Genomic DNA, 18923 nt, shown 5'->3' with positions numbered 1-18923 from the left:
AGATGAGCCTTAACTGGGATTTCTACATCTCGTTCTGCAAGGCTCGGGGAACATCCCAAAAGAATGTTAGAGCAAGAGGGAGGGTAGAGGGGCAGAGAGTTGTGGAACAGTTTATTCTGGGCCTAACGTGTCTACTGTACTCTAGAATTCTCATCAGTGATTATCGGCATAAAGCCTGTACACCACTGAAGCTACTGCACATTTATTCATCCGATACCTGCTATTTTCCCCATTTTTTCCTCGGTTGAAGCAATACGTTCTAATCATACTACTTAGTTTGTAGTATGATGGAATTTTTGTCAGTTGTCATTACTTTAAATGTTGCTAACAGAGGTACAATGGATGGGGCAGAGTGTAGACAGTGAAGGTCAAGGGAGAGTCAAGCATTAACACACATCTGCGTTGGGAAGTAGAAATTATAGCCATCGCCAGCATACCGATCATAAATGGTTAATGATCTCACCCTCTTTTGGGTGCTGTAGATCAAACCCCAGGACGCCCAGATGCCAAGCAAACACTACCACCAAGCTATCCATCCAAGCCCCTGGTCAACAATTTCCTAATAGGCAACTAACTATACACATACAGAAAATAAAATTGCTGGTTTTCTGGAACTAGCAAGGAAATAGAGAATGACTGCTCATGGGTTCAAGGTATCTTTGTGGAGCGTGACAAAAATATCCTAAAACTGAATTATGGTAATGACTGTACATGACAAAAATAAAACTGTACACTTGAAATGGTTCAAGCTTTTCACTAGCAAATCATGTCATTTTAAGTTATTTAAAAAATTTCTCCTACACTCTAGTCAGAGCTATAGAAATTTTAAGGTCAGCTGGAGTATGGAGGCTCAGGCCTACAATAACATTTGAGAGGCTGAGAATTGCTTCCAATCTCATGTTAGTATTGAAAGCCAGGCGTGCCCATCTCTGTAGTTCAATCAGTATTCAGGAAGAGGCCAGAGGATTGATTGCCTAGTTAAGAGGCCAGCCTGGCTATACAGTGAGATCTTGTACAAAACAAACAACTCCCCTACATACATACTGTACTCTAGAATTCTCATCAGTTGTGATTATCTGCATAAAGCCTGTACACCACTCAAGCTGCACGCACGCGCGCGCACACACACACACACACACACACACACACACACACACACACACACACACACACACACACACCCGATTCATTCTCTGATCTAAAAGAACAGATAAATGATAAGTACAACACTGAGGCAACAACAAAATGAACACAACACCATACCAAGAATAACAGAAAAATAGCCAGAAAACCCACTTTGCTCACTGGTCCATGACTCATCTTTCTCCCTCTTCCATAACAGTCTCGCTAGGTATTGAAACAAGCCCAGGTAGGTTATCCTTGAAGTTGTGACCCACCAGCCTTAGCCTGGGATTACAAGCAGGCACCACCATGCCAGGCACTTCCCCCACTTCTTGCAGAACTAGGGATTAATCCAAGGCCTTGTACCCATCACGTTATGTATGTGAATATACAACCCTTTGAGATCCTACCTCTAGCTCTCACCATTCCCACCTAGCTCTCTGTATCAGAACCCTGGTCCTTCTGCTGGTGTGGCAAGTGTTTTATCCAGTGAGCCATCTCCTCAACCCTGAACTGCGCCTACCTATCACGATGTGGTGTGGTAATTATGAGATGACCCATGTAAAAGAACTAGGAAAGCGGAAAAAAGAACTTGCCCAACAATCCTACAATCTAACAACCACGACAATAGCATCCTCTCCCTGCCTCATGCCTCACTCTTTCTGAGAGATATGGTCTCTGGTATGTACCCCCCACAACTAGTATGGAATGTGCTTTGTAGTCAGGATGGCCTCAAACTAGCAGCAATCCTGCTTTCTGTCTCAGAAGTGCTGAGGTTATAGGCATGTATCATCATATCTGCTTGACAATACCATTTTCCACAACAGCCACAAGCACTTGGCAAAATTCTGTACTTTCCAGCAACGGAATGCTAGAACCTCAACAGAGTTCTCAAAGTGTGGCCATCAGGTCTTAGCAGAAATATTTGGATGTCCTTATTAAAAATTAGATTTGGGACCCATTCCAGAATTGATGAAACACATATGAGCAGAAGGTGAAGCCACCTGCATTTTAAACAAACTCTGTAGCTAATTCTTAAAAAAATTATTTATAGTATGCGTATAAGTGTTTTGCCTGCATATATGTGCACCACAAGCATGCTTGCAGAGTTCAGAAGAGGATGTTGGATCTCCTAGAACGAGTTACTGACCATGTGAGCCACCATGTGGGTGCTGGCACTTAAACTCTGGTCCTCTGAAAGAGCAATAATAAATGCTCGAGCTCTCTCCAGTCCACACAGTCAAGTATTATACATGGCTAAGGTCTGAGAAACGCTTACTCCACTGATTCAAACACCTCCATCAATAGTCTGTCCCCTGAATCTGACTGTGCTTGCTAGTTTTTTTTGTCAACTTTACACAACCCACAGTCATGTCAAAGAGGAAACCTCATTCTATAAAATGCCCCTAGATGGCCTGTGGGAAAGCCTGGGGCGGTTTCTTAATGTAAGCAGGCCCAGCTGGTACCACCCCTGGGCTGGTGGTCCCTATGCTATAAAGCAATGTGAGTAAGCTAGGAAGCAACCAGCATCCCTCCATGGCTTCTGCATCAGCTTCTGCCTCCAGGTTCCTACTCTGAGACTTCTCTCAGTTGCGCTGTGGAACTGGAAGCTAAAATAAACCCTTTCCTCCCAAAGGGTTTATTGGTAGTGGTGTTTTATCATAGAAATAGAACCCCCTAACTTATTAAGACACTGACCAATGAAAGCAGCCGAGGGCTTCCAGCTATAGTTCGAAGCTTATTCTTAAATACACTATCTTCTTGAAGTTAAGGAAACATTCACATCCTTGTATGTTCAATCTCAGTTTGAGATTTAGACACTGTTCTCTAATTTTCAAAGGAAGACAAAACTTATTGATACCACATGTCTGGCTCATGACAAATGCTTAAATTTAAAAAACAAAAATTTTGAAGTGTGTCTATTTTTTTTTTCTTTTGGTTTTTCGAGACAGGGTTTCTCTGTGTAGTTTTGCGCCTTTCCTGGAACTCACCTGGTAGCCCAGGCTGGTCTCAAACTCACAGAGATCCACCTGCCTCTGCCTCCTGAGTGCTGGGATTACAGGCATGCGCCACCACCGCCTGGCCGAAGTGTGTCTATTTTAAACTCACTGGTACACAGTAGGCACTCATACAGGGAAAAGCTTTTTATTATCTATAACTTACTATAGATATGTTATGTAAACTTGCTTATAAGCTTAAGTTAAGCAGGACAGTTTCAACCACTAGAGACTTTATTTGAAGAATAGCAGCTAATATTCATTGAACTGAAACACTGACTTCACTAAGTGGAACCTGGTACTAGGAATAATTTAAATTCAGTGTCAACAGCCCCCATACAAAAACAATCCAATCAATCAATACGAAAAGTCCTAAAAAAAAAAAAGAAAGAAAAACAAACAAACAAAAAAAACAGAAAAAGGAAGCCAGGCATGGTAGCACACACCAAGTGAGTCCAAGGCCAGCCTAGTCTACACAGCAAGACCCTTGTCTCAAAAAAGGAATAAATGTGAGGACAGAAAAAAGAGAGGTATTCATATAAAAACATGCACTCCACTCCAGGTTCTTCCTACATTTTTACCAGTACAATGTATGAGACACTTGTAATAATATAACTATGCTCAAGTTTTTTAATTTCAGATAAGGGCTGGCAGGACAATGTCTTAGAAGTTCTCTTGTAAGCTTCTTCCCTGTACATTTAAATACAACACAAACACAGTAACAATTTACACTACCCATACTTCATCCACTATAGACAGTTTTTTGTTTTTTGGGTTTTTTTTTTTTTGGTTTTGAGACAGTTTCTTTGTGTAGCTTTGCGCATTTCCTGGATCTTGCTCTGTAGACCAGGCTGGCCTGGAACTCACAGAGTTCCGTCTGCCTCTGCCTCCTGGAGTGCTGGGATTAAAGGCCTGCACCACCACTGCCCGGCGACATTTTCCTTAAAAATAAATAAATAAATAAATAAATAAATAGATAAATAAATAAATTAAAATAAAATAAAATAGCCAAGTGGTGATGGTGCATGCTTTTAATCCCAGCACTTGGGAGACAGGGAGGTAGGTGGATCTCTGAGTTTGAGGCCAGCCTAGTCTACATACAGATTGACTTCCAGGACAGCCATGGCTACACAGAAAACCTGTCTCCAAAAACAAACAAAAACCATGCACTACCCAAACACCCAAACCAACAACCCTTCTTGGTATTGACCTAGAAAATTAAAATACCCGATAAATAAACCTTGTGATAAGTTAAAGAACTTTCCTTTTTTTTTTTTTTTTTTTTTAAAGACAAAGTCTCACTATGTGGCCCAGGTTGGCCAGGAATTCTGAACTCTGGAATTACATGTGTGCCTACAACCCCCGGCTCTAGAACATTAAATTTCAATAACAGTGTTTTTTTCTAACAGCACTCAAAGCAAAGAGCACAGCCACATTTCCCTTTGTAAATCAGTCTTAGTCCTGTGGAGTTTAACACAAGTATTACAACTGGAGACCATTTCAGTTACAACTCAGGAACTTAACAATACACGCAGCAAATACTTCTAAAATGCCTCCTTTATACCTGCACACTGTGCTAAGAACCTGTCAGCAAGACCTACTTCTTCTTTCTCTCAAAGCAGTGGTTTTTTTTTTTTTTTAACATGTTTTAGATACTGCCCCCACCAAAAAACCCAAACCACTTGGTTGTGTGAGGTTACAGTGCAGCTTCTAGCATCATACTGCCTGATACAGCATCTCGTAAGCACATAAATTAAAGAGTCCATTGTTGTTTTTCTGACATGCAGTTTCTCTGTGTAGCTGTCTGTTCTGGAACTGGCTCTATAGGATCAGACTAACCTCAAATCCAGAGATCCACCTGCCACAGCCTCCTAGGTGCTGGGATTAAAGGAATGAGCCCCCAAAAGAGTCTTACTGAGATATAGGTCCAGGAAAAATGGAGATAAATTAGCTGAGCTGAGAGGCAATAGTTATAGTGTTTGTAGTATGGTTGGTTCCTGTATTTTGACACCAGAATCAACCTAGGCCTTAAATATCTACGTTATATACCAGGTGTAATTTTTATATGAACCTCCCAACATACAGGATTGCTGCAATGATTAAAAGAGATAATACATAATGCCAGGATAGTGTTCGATCTTGTTCTTCATTATGTTTATGTGTGTAGCAAGTACTAGTGACCACAGAGGAGGGGTTGCATTCCCTGGAGCCACCAAACACAGGTGCTGGGAATACAATTCAGATCTTTCACAAAAGTAGTACTCACTCTGAACTATTGAGCATTTACCTCTCCACTCTTTTTTTTTTTTTGAGAGCCTTCATGTAGCTCAGGTTGTCCTTGAACTTCCTGCCTCTACCTTCCAAGTGTTGAAAGTAGAAGCATGTGCTACCACTACCATGCCTCTTCTTCCACATAAAAGGAAAAAGAATATGCAGGCTCTGAAGCCAACCAACTATCTCCTTATTTCAACAGTGCTTATCAATGCTAGAAATAAAAGGCAATTTTAGCTCAAAACAAATCTCTGTACTGTATACATCAGAGGTGGGAAGTAGTATCCCTCATCATAATCCTGTCAATTTAGAGAAAGCATTTAAACACTGTTAAAAGACCTATTTGGAAGCCATGCCAGGTCTTGCCAGCCTGGACTGCACAAAATTCTGTCTCAAAAACAAGAAAAAAACCATTTGGTCTAACAAAACCTTTTCTCTGAAAAGCAGACAACATTAAAAATTGTGGAATTCTAGGTTCAAATACAGTTTGGCTTTTGTCTTTTCCATTTTTATTTAGTGTCTAACACTCTCCAACCAATCCTTTTTGTATGGCACTTTCAAAGTCCTTATTAAAACAGCCACAACAAAAATTTATAAACAGAAATCTAGAATTGGTTGCATGCCTTTAATCCCAGCACTTGGGAGGCAGAGGCAGGAGGATCTCTTAAGTTCGGAGCCAGTGTGGTCTACAAAGCAAGTTCCATACACAGAGAAACCTTATCTTGAAAACAAAACAAAACAAAACAAAACCAAAAACCAGCCACAACACATTTCAATTCACTAGTCACTAGGACTAGGGAATGGCAATGTTTTAGATCTTCAATGGAAGAAAACGAGTCAAAGCTACCAACTACCACTGAGTAGTCAAGCAGTAATCATCACAACTACATTAAATAGTGTCAGTAACTTCTCCAGGGTATCCTACCCATCAAACAGAAGGCTTTGTTATTACTTTGTTTTGAACATCCTTCATCAAATTTAGAAGAAATAACACACAACTACTATAAAAAAACATTGCCACACATTAGCATTTATACATTTCACTAAGTTTAAATTATACCTAAGATCATAAAAATTCCATTAAACCACATATCAGTTCACACTAGTTAACACTGGTCACTTAAACTATTAGGAGCCACTGAGGTTGCATTATAAACTGTAGCACAAATCTTAACAGTTCTTATCAATAAAATCAAACCTGAGGCCAGTTATTGGGGTGAAATAAACAAAAACAGTAACCAGAGCACATCACTTTAAATAAACATTTCATTCACTGGAAGGTATGAAAAAGATACTCAGGTAATCTACTTAATAACCCATTTTAAAGATTCAATTAGTGGGAAGTGGTGGGGAATACCTTTAGTCACAGCACTCAGGAGGTAGAAAGATCCTCGAGTTTAAGACCTGCCTAGCCTAGAAAGTGACTTCCATGTTAGACAGTTACATAGTGAGACCCTGTCTCAAAAAGATTCAATTCTTTATATTTGCAACAAATTCTAGACATTTGTTTATAATTTCTTTTCAGACAGGTCTTGCTATGTTACCTGGGCTGGCCTCAGATAATGTTCCAAGAGCTCGGATTGCTGGTATGAGCCACCAAGCCTAGCTATATTGTTCTTTGGAATACTGGTACTTAATTAAATTGAGTCTCTCATACATGAAGCATGTGTTTCTTCACTGACCTACAATTCCAAGCCTGTTTGTTTTTTGTTAAATTAATGTGTGTGGATGGAGACAAGGGAATTGTGGATAGTGAATGAAGCTAACTAAGTATGGCTTTCTCAGTTATCAAATAGAGGTGTGGCATGTATGAGCAGGCATGATATGACCTTGACATCAAGGTGATAATGGCATTCAGGAGAACTAGGATCCAGAAGACTAGTTAACTCTTCTGGGACTCAAGGTTTAACTTATATGAGTCAATCTTCTTCACACATCTTACAGATTTTGTTCAGCTCAAAAAACACCATCTATTATCCCATAAATGAACAATACAAAGCACATCTCCAGTACACTGAATTTAGTCACACTTTGAAAAAGTCACTTCAACAATTGTTTTTCTCTGTTACAACCTTATTCACAATTATATGTGTGTGTGTATGTGTACTTAATAGCAAAAGATTAAGACAGAAATTGTTTAAACTGCCTTTAGCAGTACAAAGTATTAACTAATGCTTTATAAATATTTTCTAAAATATCTGACATCCAAATGCAGAGGGGCAAGAAGGTGTGGTCAAAAAAACAAGAGGCAAGAGCCGGGCAGTGGTGGCACAAGCCTTTAATCCCAGCACTCGGGAGGCAGAGGCAGGCGGATCTCTGTGAGTTTGAGGCCAACCTGTGCTACAGAGTGAGTTCCAGGAAAGATGCAAAGCTAAACAGAGAAACCCTGGGGGGGGGGGGGGGGGGAAACACCACCACAACAAAAAAGGCAAGAACTCTTTTCCCATATCCCCAACTACCTTCTTACACACAATTTTCCTATAAAAGTATATTCTACCACTATACATCTTTCTAAATAGTTAATCTAAAAGTTGCCAGAAGCAGATGCATGTGTAAGTTTTGTGAGGTACTGTTCCATAAAATAATATTAAAGGTAAGACTTAGACACAGCACCAAACTGGGGGGGGGGGGGTCTTTTGCAACTATCATCTGGAAACAGTCTTAAAATCCAAAACTGAAAGGTCTGAGATTAACTAAGCAAAAGACTTTAAATATGGAATCCTGCTCCCATGGTAAGTTCTGCACATAAAAAGCAGGTGGCAATGAGTTCTTTTCCTAGCAGAATAAATTTCCCAAACATTTCTTCTTGGGGAAAACTAAAGTGTATGTCCATGTGACTGTGTCATATGAGTGCAAATGTCTAGACAACAGAAGAGGATATCAGATTTCCTAGAGCTGGAGTTAGAGGCAGTTGTGAAAAACCCCTGGTGGGTGCTGGGAACTGAATTCAGACCCATCTCTCTAGCCCTCCCCATTTCTATTCAACACTCTCCCACCCCCAACAAAACTAAACCCATTAAGTATTAACATTCTTTTGAATTGCACAGCTGGGCAGCTATGAGCCTCACAGAAGTTAAAAAGACTCTAGCTCACCAAGTGCTCAGACATTCAATTCTAATTGCCCCGATTAAGAGCTCTTCTTGTTTACCAAAATTGTTTTTCCTTTACAGAGAGAATTCAATTTCTGCATGTAGAAAAGGAATGTAAAGATGGTTATTCTAGGTGAGCTTCCAGATGTCCTGCAAGCCAAAAGGATTTAGTTTCATATACCATAAACTAGATGTCATACTTCACTCTTGAGGTTAGATTTATTTTTTTCTTTTTTTTGGTTTTTCGAGACAGGGTTTCTCTGTGTAGTTTTGGTGCCTGACCTGGATCTCGAGCTGTAGATCCTCCTGGCTCTGCCTCCCGAGTGCTGGGATTCAAGGTGTGCAGCGCCACCGCCCCAGCCTAGACTCTTTCTAAGTGGCTGTCCAGCCTAGACTCTTTCTAAGTGGCTATAAGTCCCTCAAACTACAAAGGAAGAGGGAAGCCACCCACCTATGTAGGCCAAATAATTTTGAGTCTCTCTACCAGAGCAGAGTATCTTAAAGCCAATCTTATAAACAGATTGTATGTGTGCATAAAAAATAAAGTATGAAAGGAGGAGGATGTATATGATAGGTAAAAATTTAAATTATTATCAACCAATGGATAAAACAGATTGTTCCTAGTTACCTAAAACTAGCCAGCCAACTTGCCTGAACATTTTCCAAGTAAATATTTACTAGATATATACTATGTATAAGTGACAAAGAAATACTGAATATACAAAAACAATGAGAAAACGCTGCCACCAAACTAAGAACATTTTTGTGAATATTTATCTTTTGGTGCAAAAACTATCATTTCATACTTCCCTTTAAAACCAACAAACTGGTCAGTCATGGTGGCCAGCACTAGAGGGAAGACAGAAGAATCTCTGAGTTTGTGTCTCAAGAAAAAGACAAAACAAAACAAAACAAACCAACACACTGTATCTGTTTTTATGTACTTGTCCTATCACTGCTTAACAACCGTACACTTTCCCCACCCCTACCTAATTACCACATTCTGCCTTAGGAACCACTCCCAGAAGCCACTCTATTCTTGGATGCCCTCCCCAACCAGTCCACCAAGCTTGCTTCCTGAAACCTCATCTCCTTTCCCAGGAAGCCTTAATTTAAAAGCCAGGTTAATCTATTTAGCCCCACCCACAGAAAGTTTACAAAGGCTGTAACTCTCTCTGCATTCACCATTTTATAATAGGTACCTACTAGTCTGCTCACATGTTAACTCATTCATCTGCTTATTTAGTATACTACTCATTGCCCTTAATGATCTGTATCTGCAAGGTCCTTAAGCTACCAGACTAAAGAATACACTAGCATTGAAAATGCAATCATTAATGTTTTTTTGAAATGTATAAATTTCCCAACACAGGGCAATCTTAAAAGGATGACAATATTGTGAAATGGGCCAAACACAAATGAACCAATACAGGCTGATCTACGTAAAGGAAACCTGAGGGCCTTATTTCCTCCCAGGATAGTTTATTTCAGGGACAAAAATCACTCAAAAACTCAAACCTCCTCCAATTCACTTTAATTTTGGCCATATAAATCTGGAATTTTCTTTGAAAAAGCTCATTTACAAATGACCAGCGGGAGTATTTATCACCCAGCATCTGTATTAAAAATAAACATTTATCATTTTTTAAAAGGTAGTAGTATTTAGAGTGAAGGTAATTCATTACTCAATTCAGGACATAGAAAAAAGCAGCTGGGTGTGGTGTACTCCTTTATTCCCAGCATTTGGGAAGGGGCAGGCAGATCTCTATGAGGTCAAGGCCCAGGATGGTCTACATAACATCACCCAGTGGAGGCAGAACAGCGACGAGAGGAATGGAAAAGGGGAGAACACACTATGCAGCAGTCCATTTCATTCTCAATTATGATTCTTTTTTTTTCCAAACAGTGAGGTTTAAAGCTATAGTTTAGTTTTTTACAAAGGTTAATTTCAAAAGTAAAACTAATGTTTCTTTCAATAAAATCAAATACTTGAAACAGCAATTTTTGTCCTGATTATTTCTATTTACCATTCATCCTCTCCGAGGAAATTTCCCTTAAATATCACCGACAAAATAACTCAACAGGTTGAAGCTACTTATCAAACTGCTGGTAAGTGAAGCTTTCTTCATAAAGCTGACCAGCTCATTTCAACAGCGGGTGCTGCTCTAAACTGCATTAACAGACACTGCCCGTAAAGTTTGTAGGAAGGAACTAAAACATGTTAAACATTACCATTCACAAAAGCAAAATGCAATGAACATATTGGGCAGGGATGTTGAGGATTCTCGATCAGCATAACATAACAAGTTACGTCGCATCTGCTGCAGGGATCGCACACTGTCATGCCATCTCCTTCCCAGAATCTCATGGCCTTATGGGACTCAATTCTTGGCTTTTCAACAGTTAATCCATTTAAGGCTGCTAAAGGAAAATCAAGGAAACTTAACATGTGAATCCAAGCGGAGAAAAAAGCAGGAATATGGGGGTTGAGTCACGTCGTTCCGCCATTTTCTAAGCGGAGGAGGAAGACATGTTGGAACAAAAACACAACAAAAGAGCAGCCATTTCCCAAACCAGCTCGGATAGCAACCCCAACAGACTAAACTCGGTCACATCCGCACCTTCCCAACCACTTCAGTGGACAAACGTACCAACATCAAAAGTGTCGCCGTAAAGATAGCAAGATCCCTTCCGCGTAGGGATCAAAGATGACCTGCCTAGTCAGCTGCAAGTGAAAGCCCCGGGAAACGGACCGAAACTAAATGCAGCAGTACAACAAACAAAATTTCAACTAAGTTGGCGTGCTAAAATTTATCCAACGATCACGGTTAATTGTGGAACCCGGAGGACTCGGTACCAAAACCGACTCAGCCGGGCCCATTACCAGCCTCAGCCCCTTTCACCGTTGATTTCGCAATCCCCTCTGGGATCGACTGTGCTCAAGGGTTCTTACCGTATGTGAGGGATGCCAACCCCACCTTGAAGAATCTTATACAGTTTGCTCTCGTACAGCAACTGGGGATGCCTGGCCTTCTGGGATTCTAGCTTCACCGCCACTTCCTGCAGAGGAGAGGGGAGGGGACGGCATCAACATCCCTATGGATTCCAACTCACTTGGGAAACGAGACATTAGCAATGCTTCTTCCTAGTCGCCGCCGCTACAAGGACGCGAAAGGATGGGGGAAAGCTACCTTTGTAATTACAAAACAAGCCAACCAGCCTCAAAGGTTTTTTCGGGGATTGGTGGGGTGGGGGCGCGGCAAATGGCGAACCCTCCATGTCCTCTAAATCTAAAGTGAATGAAAGGACTCATCCAGAAAGCAGGCAACCCTGGGGCGTAAGGCGGTGCTTGTTTGTTTGTGTTTTGAAAGAAACTGCTCTAATTGGAACAAGAACCCCAAACTAAATTTAAGAAATAAAAAAGGACACCACGGCGATCACACGCCTTCGCCCTTCTCCTCGTCTTAAACAGCGGTTAAAGAGAGACATTTTGAACAAGCTGGGGAACCTCGGAGTTTACCCGGCCTTTCTAATCGGGCTTTTTTTCCTTTTTAGGGAAATAGTGGGGGAGGTTGCTAAGCCAGGAAAGCTGGCTCGCTCTAGGCTCCCCGGTGCGTGCGTGCGTGCGTGCGTGCGTGCAGTGGGAAGAGGCTTGGAGTACTTGGGGGGGGGAGGGTTGGGGAAAAAAAAAAAAAAAAAGCCCAGCGTTAACGTCCCCCACCCCTCCCCGAACCGGGCGATTACCTCGCCATTGGTGATGTTGATCGCCAGATAAATGTCCCCGAAGGAGCCCGATCCGATCTTCCGCACCAGTTTGTATTTCCCCCCGACGATAAATTCGGCCTTAGAGCCGCTGCTGCTCGCCATCCTGAGACGCGAAGATGGAGGCGGGGGTCGAGCCCCGACACCTCTGGGAAGAGGATGGAGGCCTCCGAGGCTGTTCCCCCCGGCAGAACGGCGGAGCGCGGCAGGCCACCGAGAAGCGACGCTTTGTTGGCGTTACAGGGCGCCGGAGTCGGCTGCGAGGAACCGGATCGCCGCCGCCGCCGCTCGCTGAGGGCCAGGCCGCAGTTCGTGAGGGGTGGTCGCGGCTGCCGAAGCTCGGCCAGTGGCTTTGCGGGCGGCCGCCGCTGTCTCGCGTCCGCGGCGACGTTGCGGGCTGGGAGAGGGGCGCCGGGAGTTAGGGCGGCGCGACCGCTGCCACCACTGCCGCCGGCTCCGGCCCGGAGGGACCCCCGTCACTCCGCCGATGCCGCCATCTTGTTACTCCAGCTCCAGCCAACACAAAATGCCCCCAGTCCCTGGGAGCCGCTTCTTCACGGCGCAGAGCACTCTGGGAAAGGGATCTCGGGCGCTCTTTCGGTAGGGTGGGCTGCGAGACGGAGGGCGGAACCGGATCCGCGAGAGTCGCAGCCCACGCTCCGAGCGTCACCCCGTCGCCGCCCCGCTGCGCCTGCGCACTGCGAGGCTTGCGGACCGCGCAGGCCTGGTGCGGCCTGTCCTCTTTTTTCCCGCCCCCTCCCGCCCCCGGGGCTCACTTCCACTTCCGGCCGTCGGCGGGTCCTTTCTTGCTGCTACCTGTTAATTCAGGCCCCGAGGCTGGTGTCGGGCTGTGCTTCTAGGAGAGCGCGTTAGGGAGTCACCTCTTTTTTTTTTTTTCAAATGTGGCCAATGGAAGCGTCTGGCCTCCTTGGGAGTGGAGCGTTGACCTTTATTCCGCGTTTGAGGCGGTTTCTAACCTTTGATCTGTCTTCAAGTCGCTCTCCGGGGCCGTCCTTTCCCAGCCCAGTTTCTGCTTGGGAAGAGAAAAGCCGAGCTGGGCGCGAGCTGGGTTCAAGAAGTGGCTCAGGTTTTAGTAGGGCCTAGTTGATTACTAGTCATTAGAGTTCGGGCTCCCTGGAATGTTGCTAAGCCCCCTCCCCCATTTTTTTTTTTTTTTTAAGGGCTCGGAAACAACCTGGAGTTGGTCTCACCCAATGTCTGTTTGTGGCCCTCTGAATGCACTTGATCTGAAAGGAACAATTCAAATAGATGCTTCATAATTTTACTGACACAATGAAGAGGAAAGAACAAGCTGGGCGGCGGTGGCGGCTCACGCTTTTGATCCAAGCACTTGGGAGGCAAAGGCAGATGAGTCTGAGTTCAAGGCCAGCCTGGTCTACAGAGCCACACAAGAAGAAACCCTGTCTCGAAAAACAAACAAAACAAAACAAAAATAACGATAACAGTAAGAAAACTACTCATAGTAAACCTTGTTAAACTCATCCCCAAAGAAACAGTCACATTTGAGTCATGTTGAAAAGCACAGGATTGGGCGGCGGTGGCGCACGCCTTTAACCCCAGCACTCGGGAGGCAGAGGCAGGCGGATCTCTGTGAGTTCGAGGCCAGCCTGGTCTACAGAGTGAGTTCCAGGAAAGGCGCAAAGCTACACAGAGAAACCCTGTCTCGAAAAACTAAAAAAATAAAAGTACAGTATTGATGTAAACGGTATAAATAACTATCATAAAATTGGGAGTGTATAAAACTTTTTAAAAACCTTTAAACGTTAAGTAAAAATCGATTTAAAAAATCAGAACTTGATCTTATTTTCAGTTACGATATTTGACCAAAAACTGAATGTGAAATTAAGGTTTACAAAGGCTCTGTTGGTTGCTATGAAAGATGAATATAGCGTAGGTTGTAAAAGTTTTAAGTCAACCCTAAAATGAACTCAACAAAATGAAAAAAAAAGTGGTTTTACTCAAGAAAAGTTTCCTGGTAAACAAAGAGTGTTTGGGGTAAAATAAGAACAACAACAAGAAGTTCAGGCAGATTCAAAAAACCCCAAACAGCTCGTCCATCTCTAGGATCGGAAACCTACAAATCAGTAGAAAACGCAACACCTTTAGAATGCACCAAGCTCTGTCCCGGGTGTTGATTATTAAACACGCCTGAGTAGAGTCAGTATCAGATGCAGGAGTCTATGGAGTGTTGAAAACTTGAGGAAAACAGAAATGTGCTTTGGGTTAGCGTCACAGTCCATTCTGCCTTTTTCCCAGTGTTTGGCACTGACAGCACTTTCCTTCTGTTTTTTTTGTTTTTGTTTTTGTTTTTGTTTTTCGAGACAGGGTTTCTCTGTGTAGCTTTGCGCCTTTCCTGGATCTCACTCTGTAGACCAGGCTGGCCTCGAACTCACAAAGATCTGCCTGCCTCTGCCTCCTGAGTGCTGGGATGAAAGGTGTGAGCCACCACCGCCCGGCTGACAGCAATTTCATATGTCTTTCTTTTCCCACTTTCTGTTCTTTCCACTGCATGGTTCACGGGGGTTTGTTAAAGTGGATTGCTGTGAGATCATGTCTTCTACCTATGACAGGCAGTTCCAGCCTCGAAATCTTAACAATATGGTCACCCACATACAGCCAGCTCAACGACATGGACGTGGGAAATCTCAAGTTCCCGCCTCTAGATGAAGGTAATTAATGGCGACTAAAAGAGGGAGATCCAGTCTTCTCTGAGGTCAAGCTCCCTGACAGGTTATCCAATCCCAAGTGGTGGTCAGCCCTAAACACATGTTCATATGAGCCACGCTAAATAGACTCAACAGGTCGTGCGTGTGCATGCGTGCATGCATGTGTATGTTGGTCATATATATGTATATATATGTAGAGGTCAAAGTTGAGAGGGAGTGGGGGGTGATAGGAATGGAGCTGGAGGGAGAGAAGGGGAGAAATGATGTAAACAGTACACAATACTCAAAGTTTCAAAATTATATTGACTAGCCCTTTACACTTAAAGAGTATTTTGTAGTTCATGAGGCCCTTACTTCCTATTGGGAAGTAAGCTCTGAGCTTGGCAAGAACTCCTAAAAGTGCTTCTCACTTCTATCCACTGGGCAAATGATACAGATCTAAGATCCTTCTACTTACCTTTTAGCTTATATAAAACTCACATTTTAATATTTTTAAAGATTGTTTAGAATTTCAAGTGTATATGTGTGTGTACACATGTTTAATTTTATTTCTTAAAATTAACAAAATGGCCATTGTTCTGTCTTGAGATATGTCTTTTCTTTCCTCCTAATGATTTGTTGGGTGATAAGGTCCCATATAACCAGGCCTCTATACTATCGCTTCTAATGTCTATGGAAATACGTATGGTATTGATGGAACATTGAACCAAACTCAACTGAGCACTCTGATGTTTCCCTGACGTTTCTAGTATAAACAAACAATGCTATGATGAATATTACTGTAGCTAAATATCTGTTATCATGCAACATTAATTGGCAAGAATATATTTCTAGAAACGCTGCTGGCCTGAAAACCCCCGGTAGCATAATCAAACAGGTTCAGCAAGACTGAGTCCATATTGACACAATCTGCACTGATTTAGTTCACTCAAGGGCTAGTCTAGCTTCTCACTTAAATTTATAATTAAATATTTAAATTCAAATCTTTTCATTTCATCTCCAAAGGGGGATGTTAGGTCTTCTTTTCTGACTAACATATTGGTAGAAAAACCTACTGAATTTTAATTTTGAAATCCCTTTATTTCTTCACCCGGTTTACAAGCCAGCTGGGGAAAATGTCCCCCTTTGACACAATGACAGGGCTGAGAACGCATTTGAGTTCTACAGCGGTTTTGATTCATTTGAACAGGACAGGAAAATGAGTTTGCTGGGAAGGAATAGAGACCAAAGAACCTCAGCAAAGCCTGAGGGGGTGGCCGATATGGTGCAGTGCACCTTTAATCCCAGTCAGAGAGAATTCGAGGCCAGCCTGGTCTAGAGAGTGTTCCAGGACAGACAGAGATATACAGAGAAACCAACACTGACTCAAAAAACCAAACAAACAGAAAGAACCTCGGTAAAGACTTATAACGATGACATTTACTTGTGATGGACACATTCAGGAGCTGAGGCAAGGATGCTGCAAGCTTAAGATGTGGGAGACATAGCGAGGCCCTATCTAAGTATATGTGTATTTAATTAAAAAAAAGAATACACTCATGTAATCTCATATTTTGCATGAGCTTATCTTCCTACACATATATGTATACATATATTTGTGTATATATGTAGATAGCTTAGTAGCATGAGAAGCAGAGTTCAGATTCATAGTTCAAAACTTCTGTGAGGGGTTGGGGATTTAGCTCAGTGGTAGAGCGCTTGCCTAGCAAGCGCAAGGCCCTGGGTTTGGTCCTCAGCCCCGACCAAAAAAAAACAAAAAAAACAAAAACAAAAAAAAAACTTCTGTGAAAGTCAGGCAGATATGACAGGCCATCTGTACTCCCAGTGCTTTGGAGGCAGGACAACAGAGGATCTCTGAAGCAAGATGGAAAATTAAACTAGTCAAATTGGCAAGCTTTGGCTGCAAGTGACCTTGCCTCAGTAAATAAAGTAGAAGGCCGTTCATGAAGACACCTGGAACCAACTTTTATCTCCACATGCATCCTATCAAAGTATGCCCCCACACAGAGTGCCAGAAAACTAGACATGGGAAGCCTTGGAGATGGGGGAGAGTTCCATTTGTTGCTGTTCTAAAATGAGGTTCATTCACACCTTAGGGCAGAACACGTCAGTACTTGAGTTAGACGGTTCAGTAAACACTGTTAAGTGAGAAGGTGTGCTCTTGGGCCTGTACAATGAGGAGGCCAACCGTCTCCTTTCAGAGAGTGGAGAGGACAGGCAAGGGTTTTCTAACTCAGGAGAAGCCTGGGAGATAATGCTCGTGACAACTGCTTTTTTTTTGGTCAAAAGGAGTTTTGGGGAGTTGGGGAGATGGCTCAGCAATTAAGAGTGCTCTCTGGAAGACCCAAACTGGGTGCATAGCACCCACATCAGATAGCCCATAACTGCCTGTAACTATCTCCAGCTGCAGGGGATCTGATAGCATCTTCTGGCCTCCTCAGGTACCTGCACATGTGACATATACATAAAGACAAACACACATACACATAAATTAAAAACAACAACAACAACAAAATTTCAAGTAAAAAACAAAACAAAACAAAACCAGCCGGGCGGTGGTGGTGCAAGTCTTTAATCCCAGCACTCGGGAGGCAGAGGCAGGTGGAACTCTGTGAGTACAAGGCCAGCCTGGGCTACAGAGCAAGATCCAGGAAAGGCGCAAAGCTACAGAAAAACCCTGTCTCAAAAAACCGGAAGAAAAACAAAAACAAAACAAAAAAAACAAAAACCCATAGATTTGTTTTTCGTGAGTAAAGAAAAACCAAAAAATGCATTTGTTGTGTATTTCACTCATAGGTTAAATATAAGGAAATGTGTTTGACCTAAGAAGTCCTCATGAGCTAGGTCCTGGATTCAATGGCCAGCCCAACAAAAGCAGAAACAAAAGCCAGAAGAAAGATTACATTTAAGCTGTGGCTTTACCTAACCTTGCATATTTTCCTAACTGTTCCTGCTGTAATCTCCAAAAAGAGAAGTTGTAGCTTAAAGTTCTAGCTAGCTTTAAACATATTGTTATTTGCAGGCTTTCCGGATGATCGTATGGAGCCCTTCACGCACCTTCCTCCTACAGCGTCTTTTATCACTACCTTTTCATTGTGTGCACTCGGGGAGTCAGGCTTGACATCAAGTGCCTTTGCCCACTGAGTCACCTCTCTGTCCCCTTCAACAGCTTCTTAAAGTCGAGGTACAACAGAATTCAGGGGGCTAGATCCTCATCCGTGATCTTCAGCCCTGAACTGTCAGAAAACCACCAGGTCCTCCGACAGGAGCTAGAGCAGTAAGTGGGAATTAGAGGGGATGGGGAAGTCTGCTCCTCTCCGGACATTTAAGAAAGACTGCAATTGTAACTTCTTTTTCAGTATAATTTTCCCTGGAGGTGGGAGAGGGACACGGGTTAAACAACCTCTAAAAGTCCTTTTTGTTTTTCTTTTTGCCTAAAAATATTGCTTAATACAGAGGGAAGGAGAAAATGACTTTTACCGCTTAACACAATAAAGTGATGGAATTCAACAACGGAGATGCAGCCAAGTCTCTCCCTTCCTTCTCAGGATTATTCTGAAACAATGCCGGAGGTTTTGACTTGTTTGTCTGAAATGAATGTTCTGCAGTATAATACACAAAAGCTGGAAATACATGCTGACAACAGGGAGGTGACCTTCTCTGCGTCCTCCCTGACCGAAGTTAGGACTTGAGAGCATCGGATAACAAAGGACAGTGTGTGGTCACTGGGTAACTTGCTCTACCCTGCTCCCATAACTGCTTACACAGGACCTGACAATATTTGGATTATCAAATTATATTTTTAATAGTTTGACTCTGTGTATATGAGCCATTAATTCCTGGGAGTGTACTGCCTGGCACTTTGGGATGTTTGTTAGCAATTTTTATTGGGAAGACTATCTTTATATTCTAGAGTGTCTATGAGCCTTTCTTTCTTCAGTCCCTATTCTCTTCCATGGCATTGTTCACGAGCAAGGGCATGAATCTGTGCTCCC

The 18923-nt window shown here is 42.6% G+C and overlaps 1 protein-coding gene across 4 annotated transcripts in view; it reads right to left on the bottom strand.

Moving 5' to 3' along the window:
- The window catches only part of Csnk1a1 (casein kinase 1 alpha 1), a 36120-nt gene extending 23220 nt beyond the window's left edge, over nucleotides 1–12900 (bottom strand). For 2 of the 4 annotated variants that reach the window (XM_036204509.1, XM_036204510.1), the window contains exons 1-2: nucleotides 12224–12897; nucleotides 11433–11539 (exon numbers count right to left, since the gene is read on the bottom strand). In XM_036204509.1, coding sequence (XP_036060402.1) covers nucleotides 11433–11539; nucleotides 12224–12346 — 230 coding nt within the window. In that variant the 5' untranslated portion in view covers nucleotides 12347–12897. Of the gene's footprint in view, nucleotides 1–11432; nucleotides 11540–12223 lie in introns of all 4 variants that reach the window. The other 2 variants (XM_036204507.1, XM_036204508.1) reach the window with 2 other exon arrangements.
- Between the last annotated feature and the right edge of the window lie 6023 nt (nucleotides 12901–18923).

The sequence above is a fragment of the Onychomys torridus genome, chromosome 13 (assembly GCF_903995425.1).
Source record: "Onychomys torridus chromosome 13, mOncTor1.1, whole genome shotgun sequence".
NCBI lineage: Eukaryota > Metazoa > Chordata > Mammalia > Rodentia > Cricetidae > Onychomys > Onychomys torridus.
The sequence above is the reverse complement of the archived record's forward strand: the minus strand, read 5'-3'. Positions and strand labels throughout refer to the sequence as shown.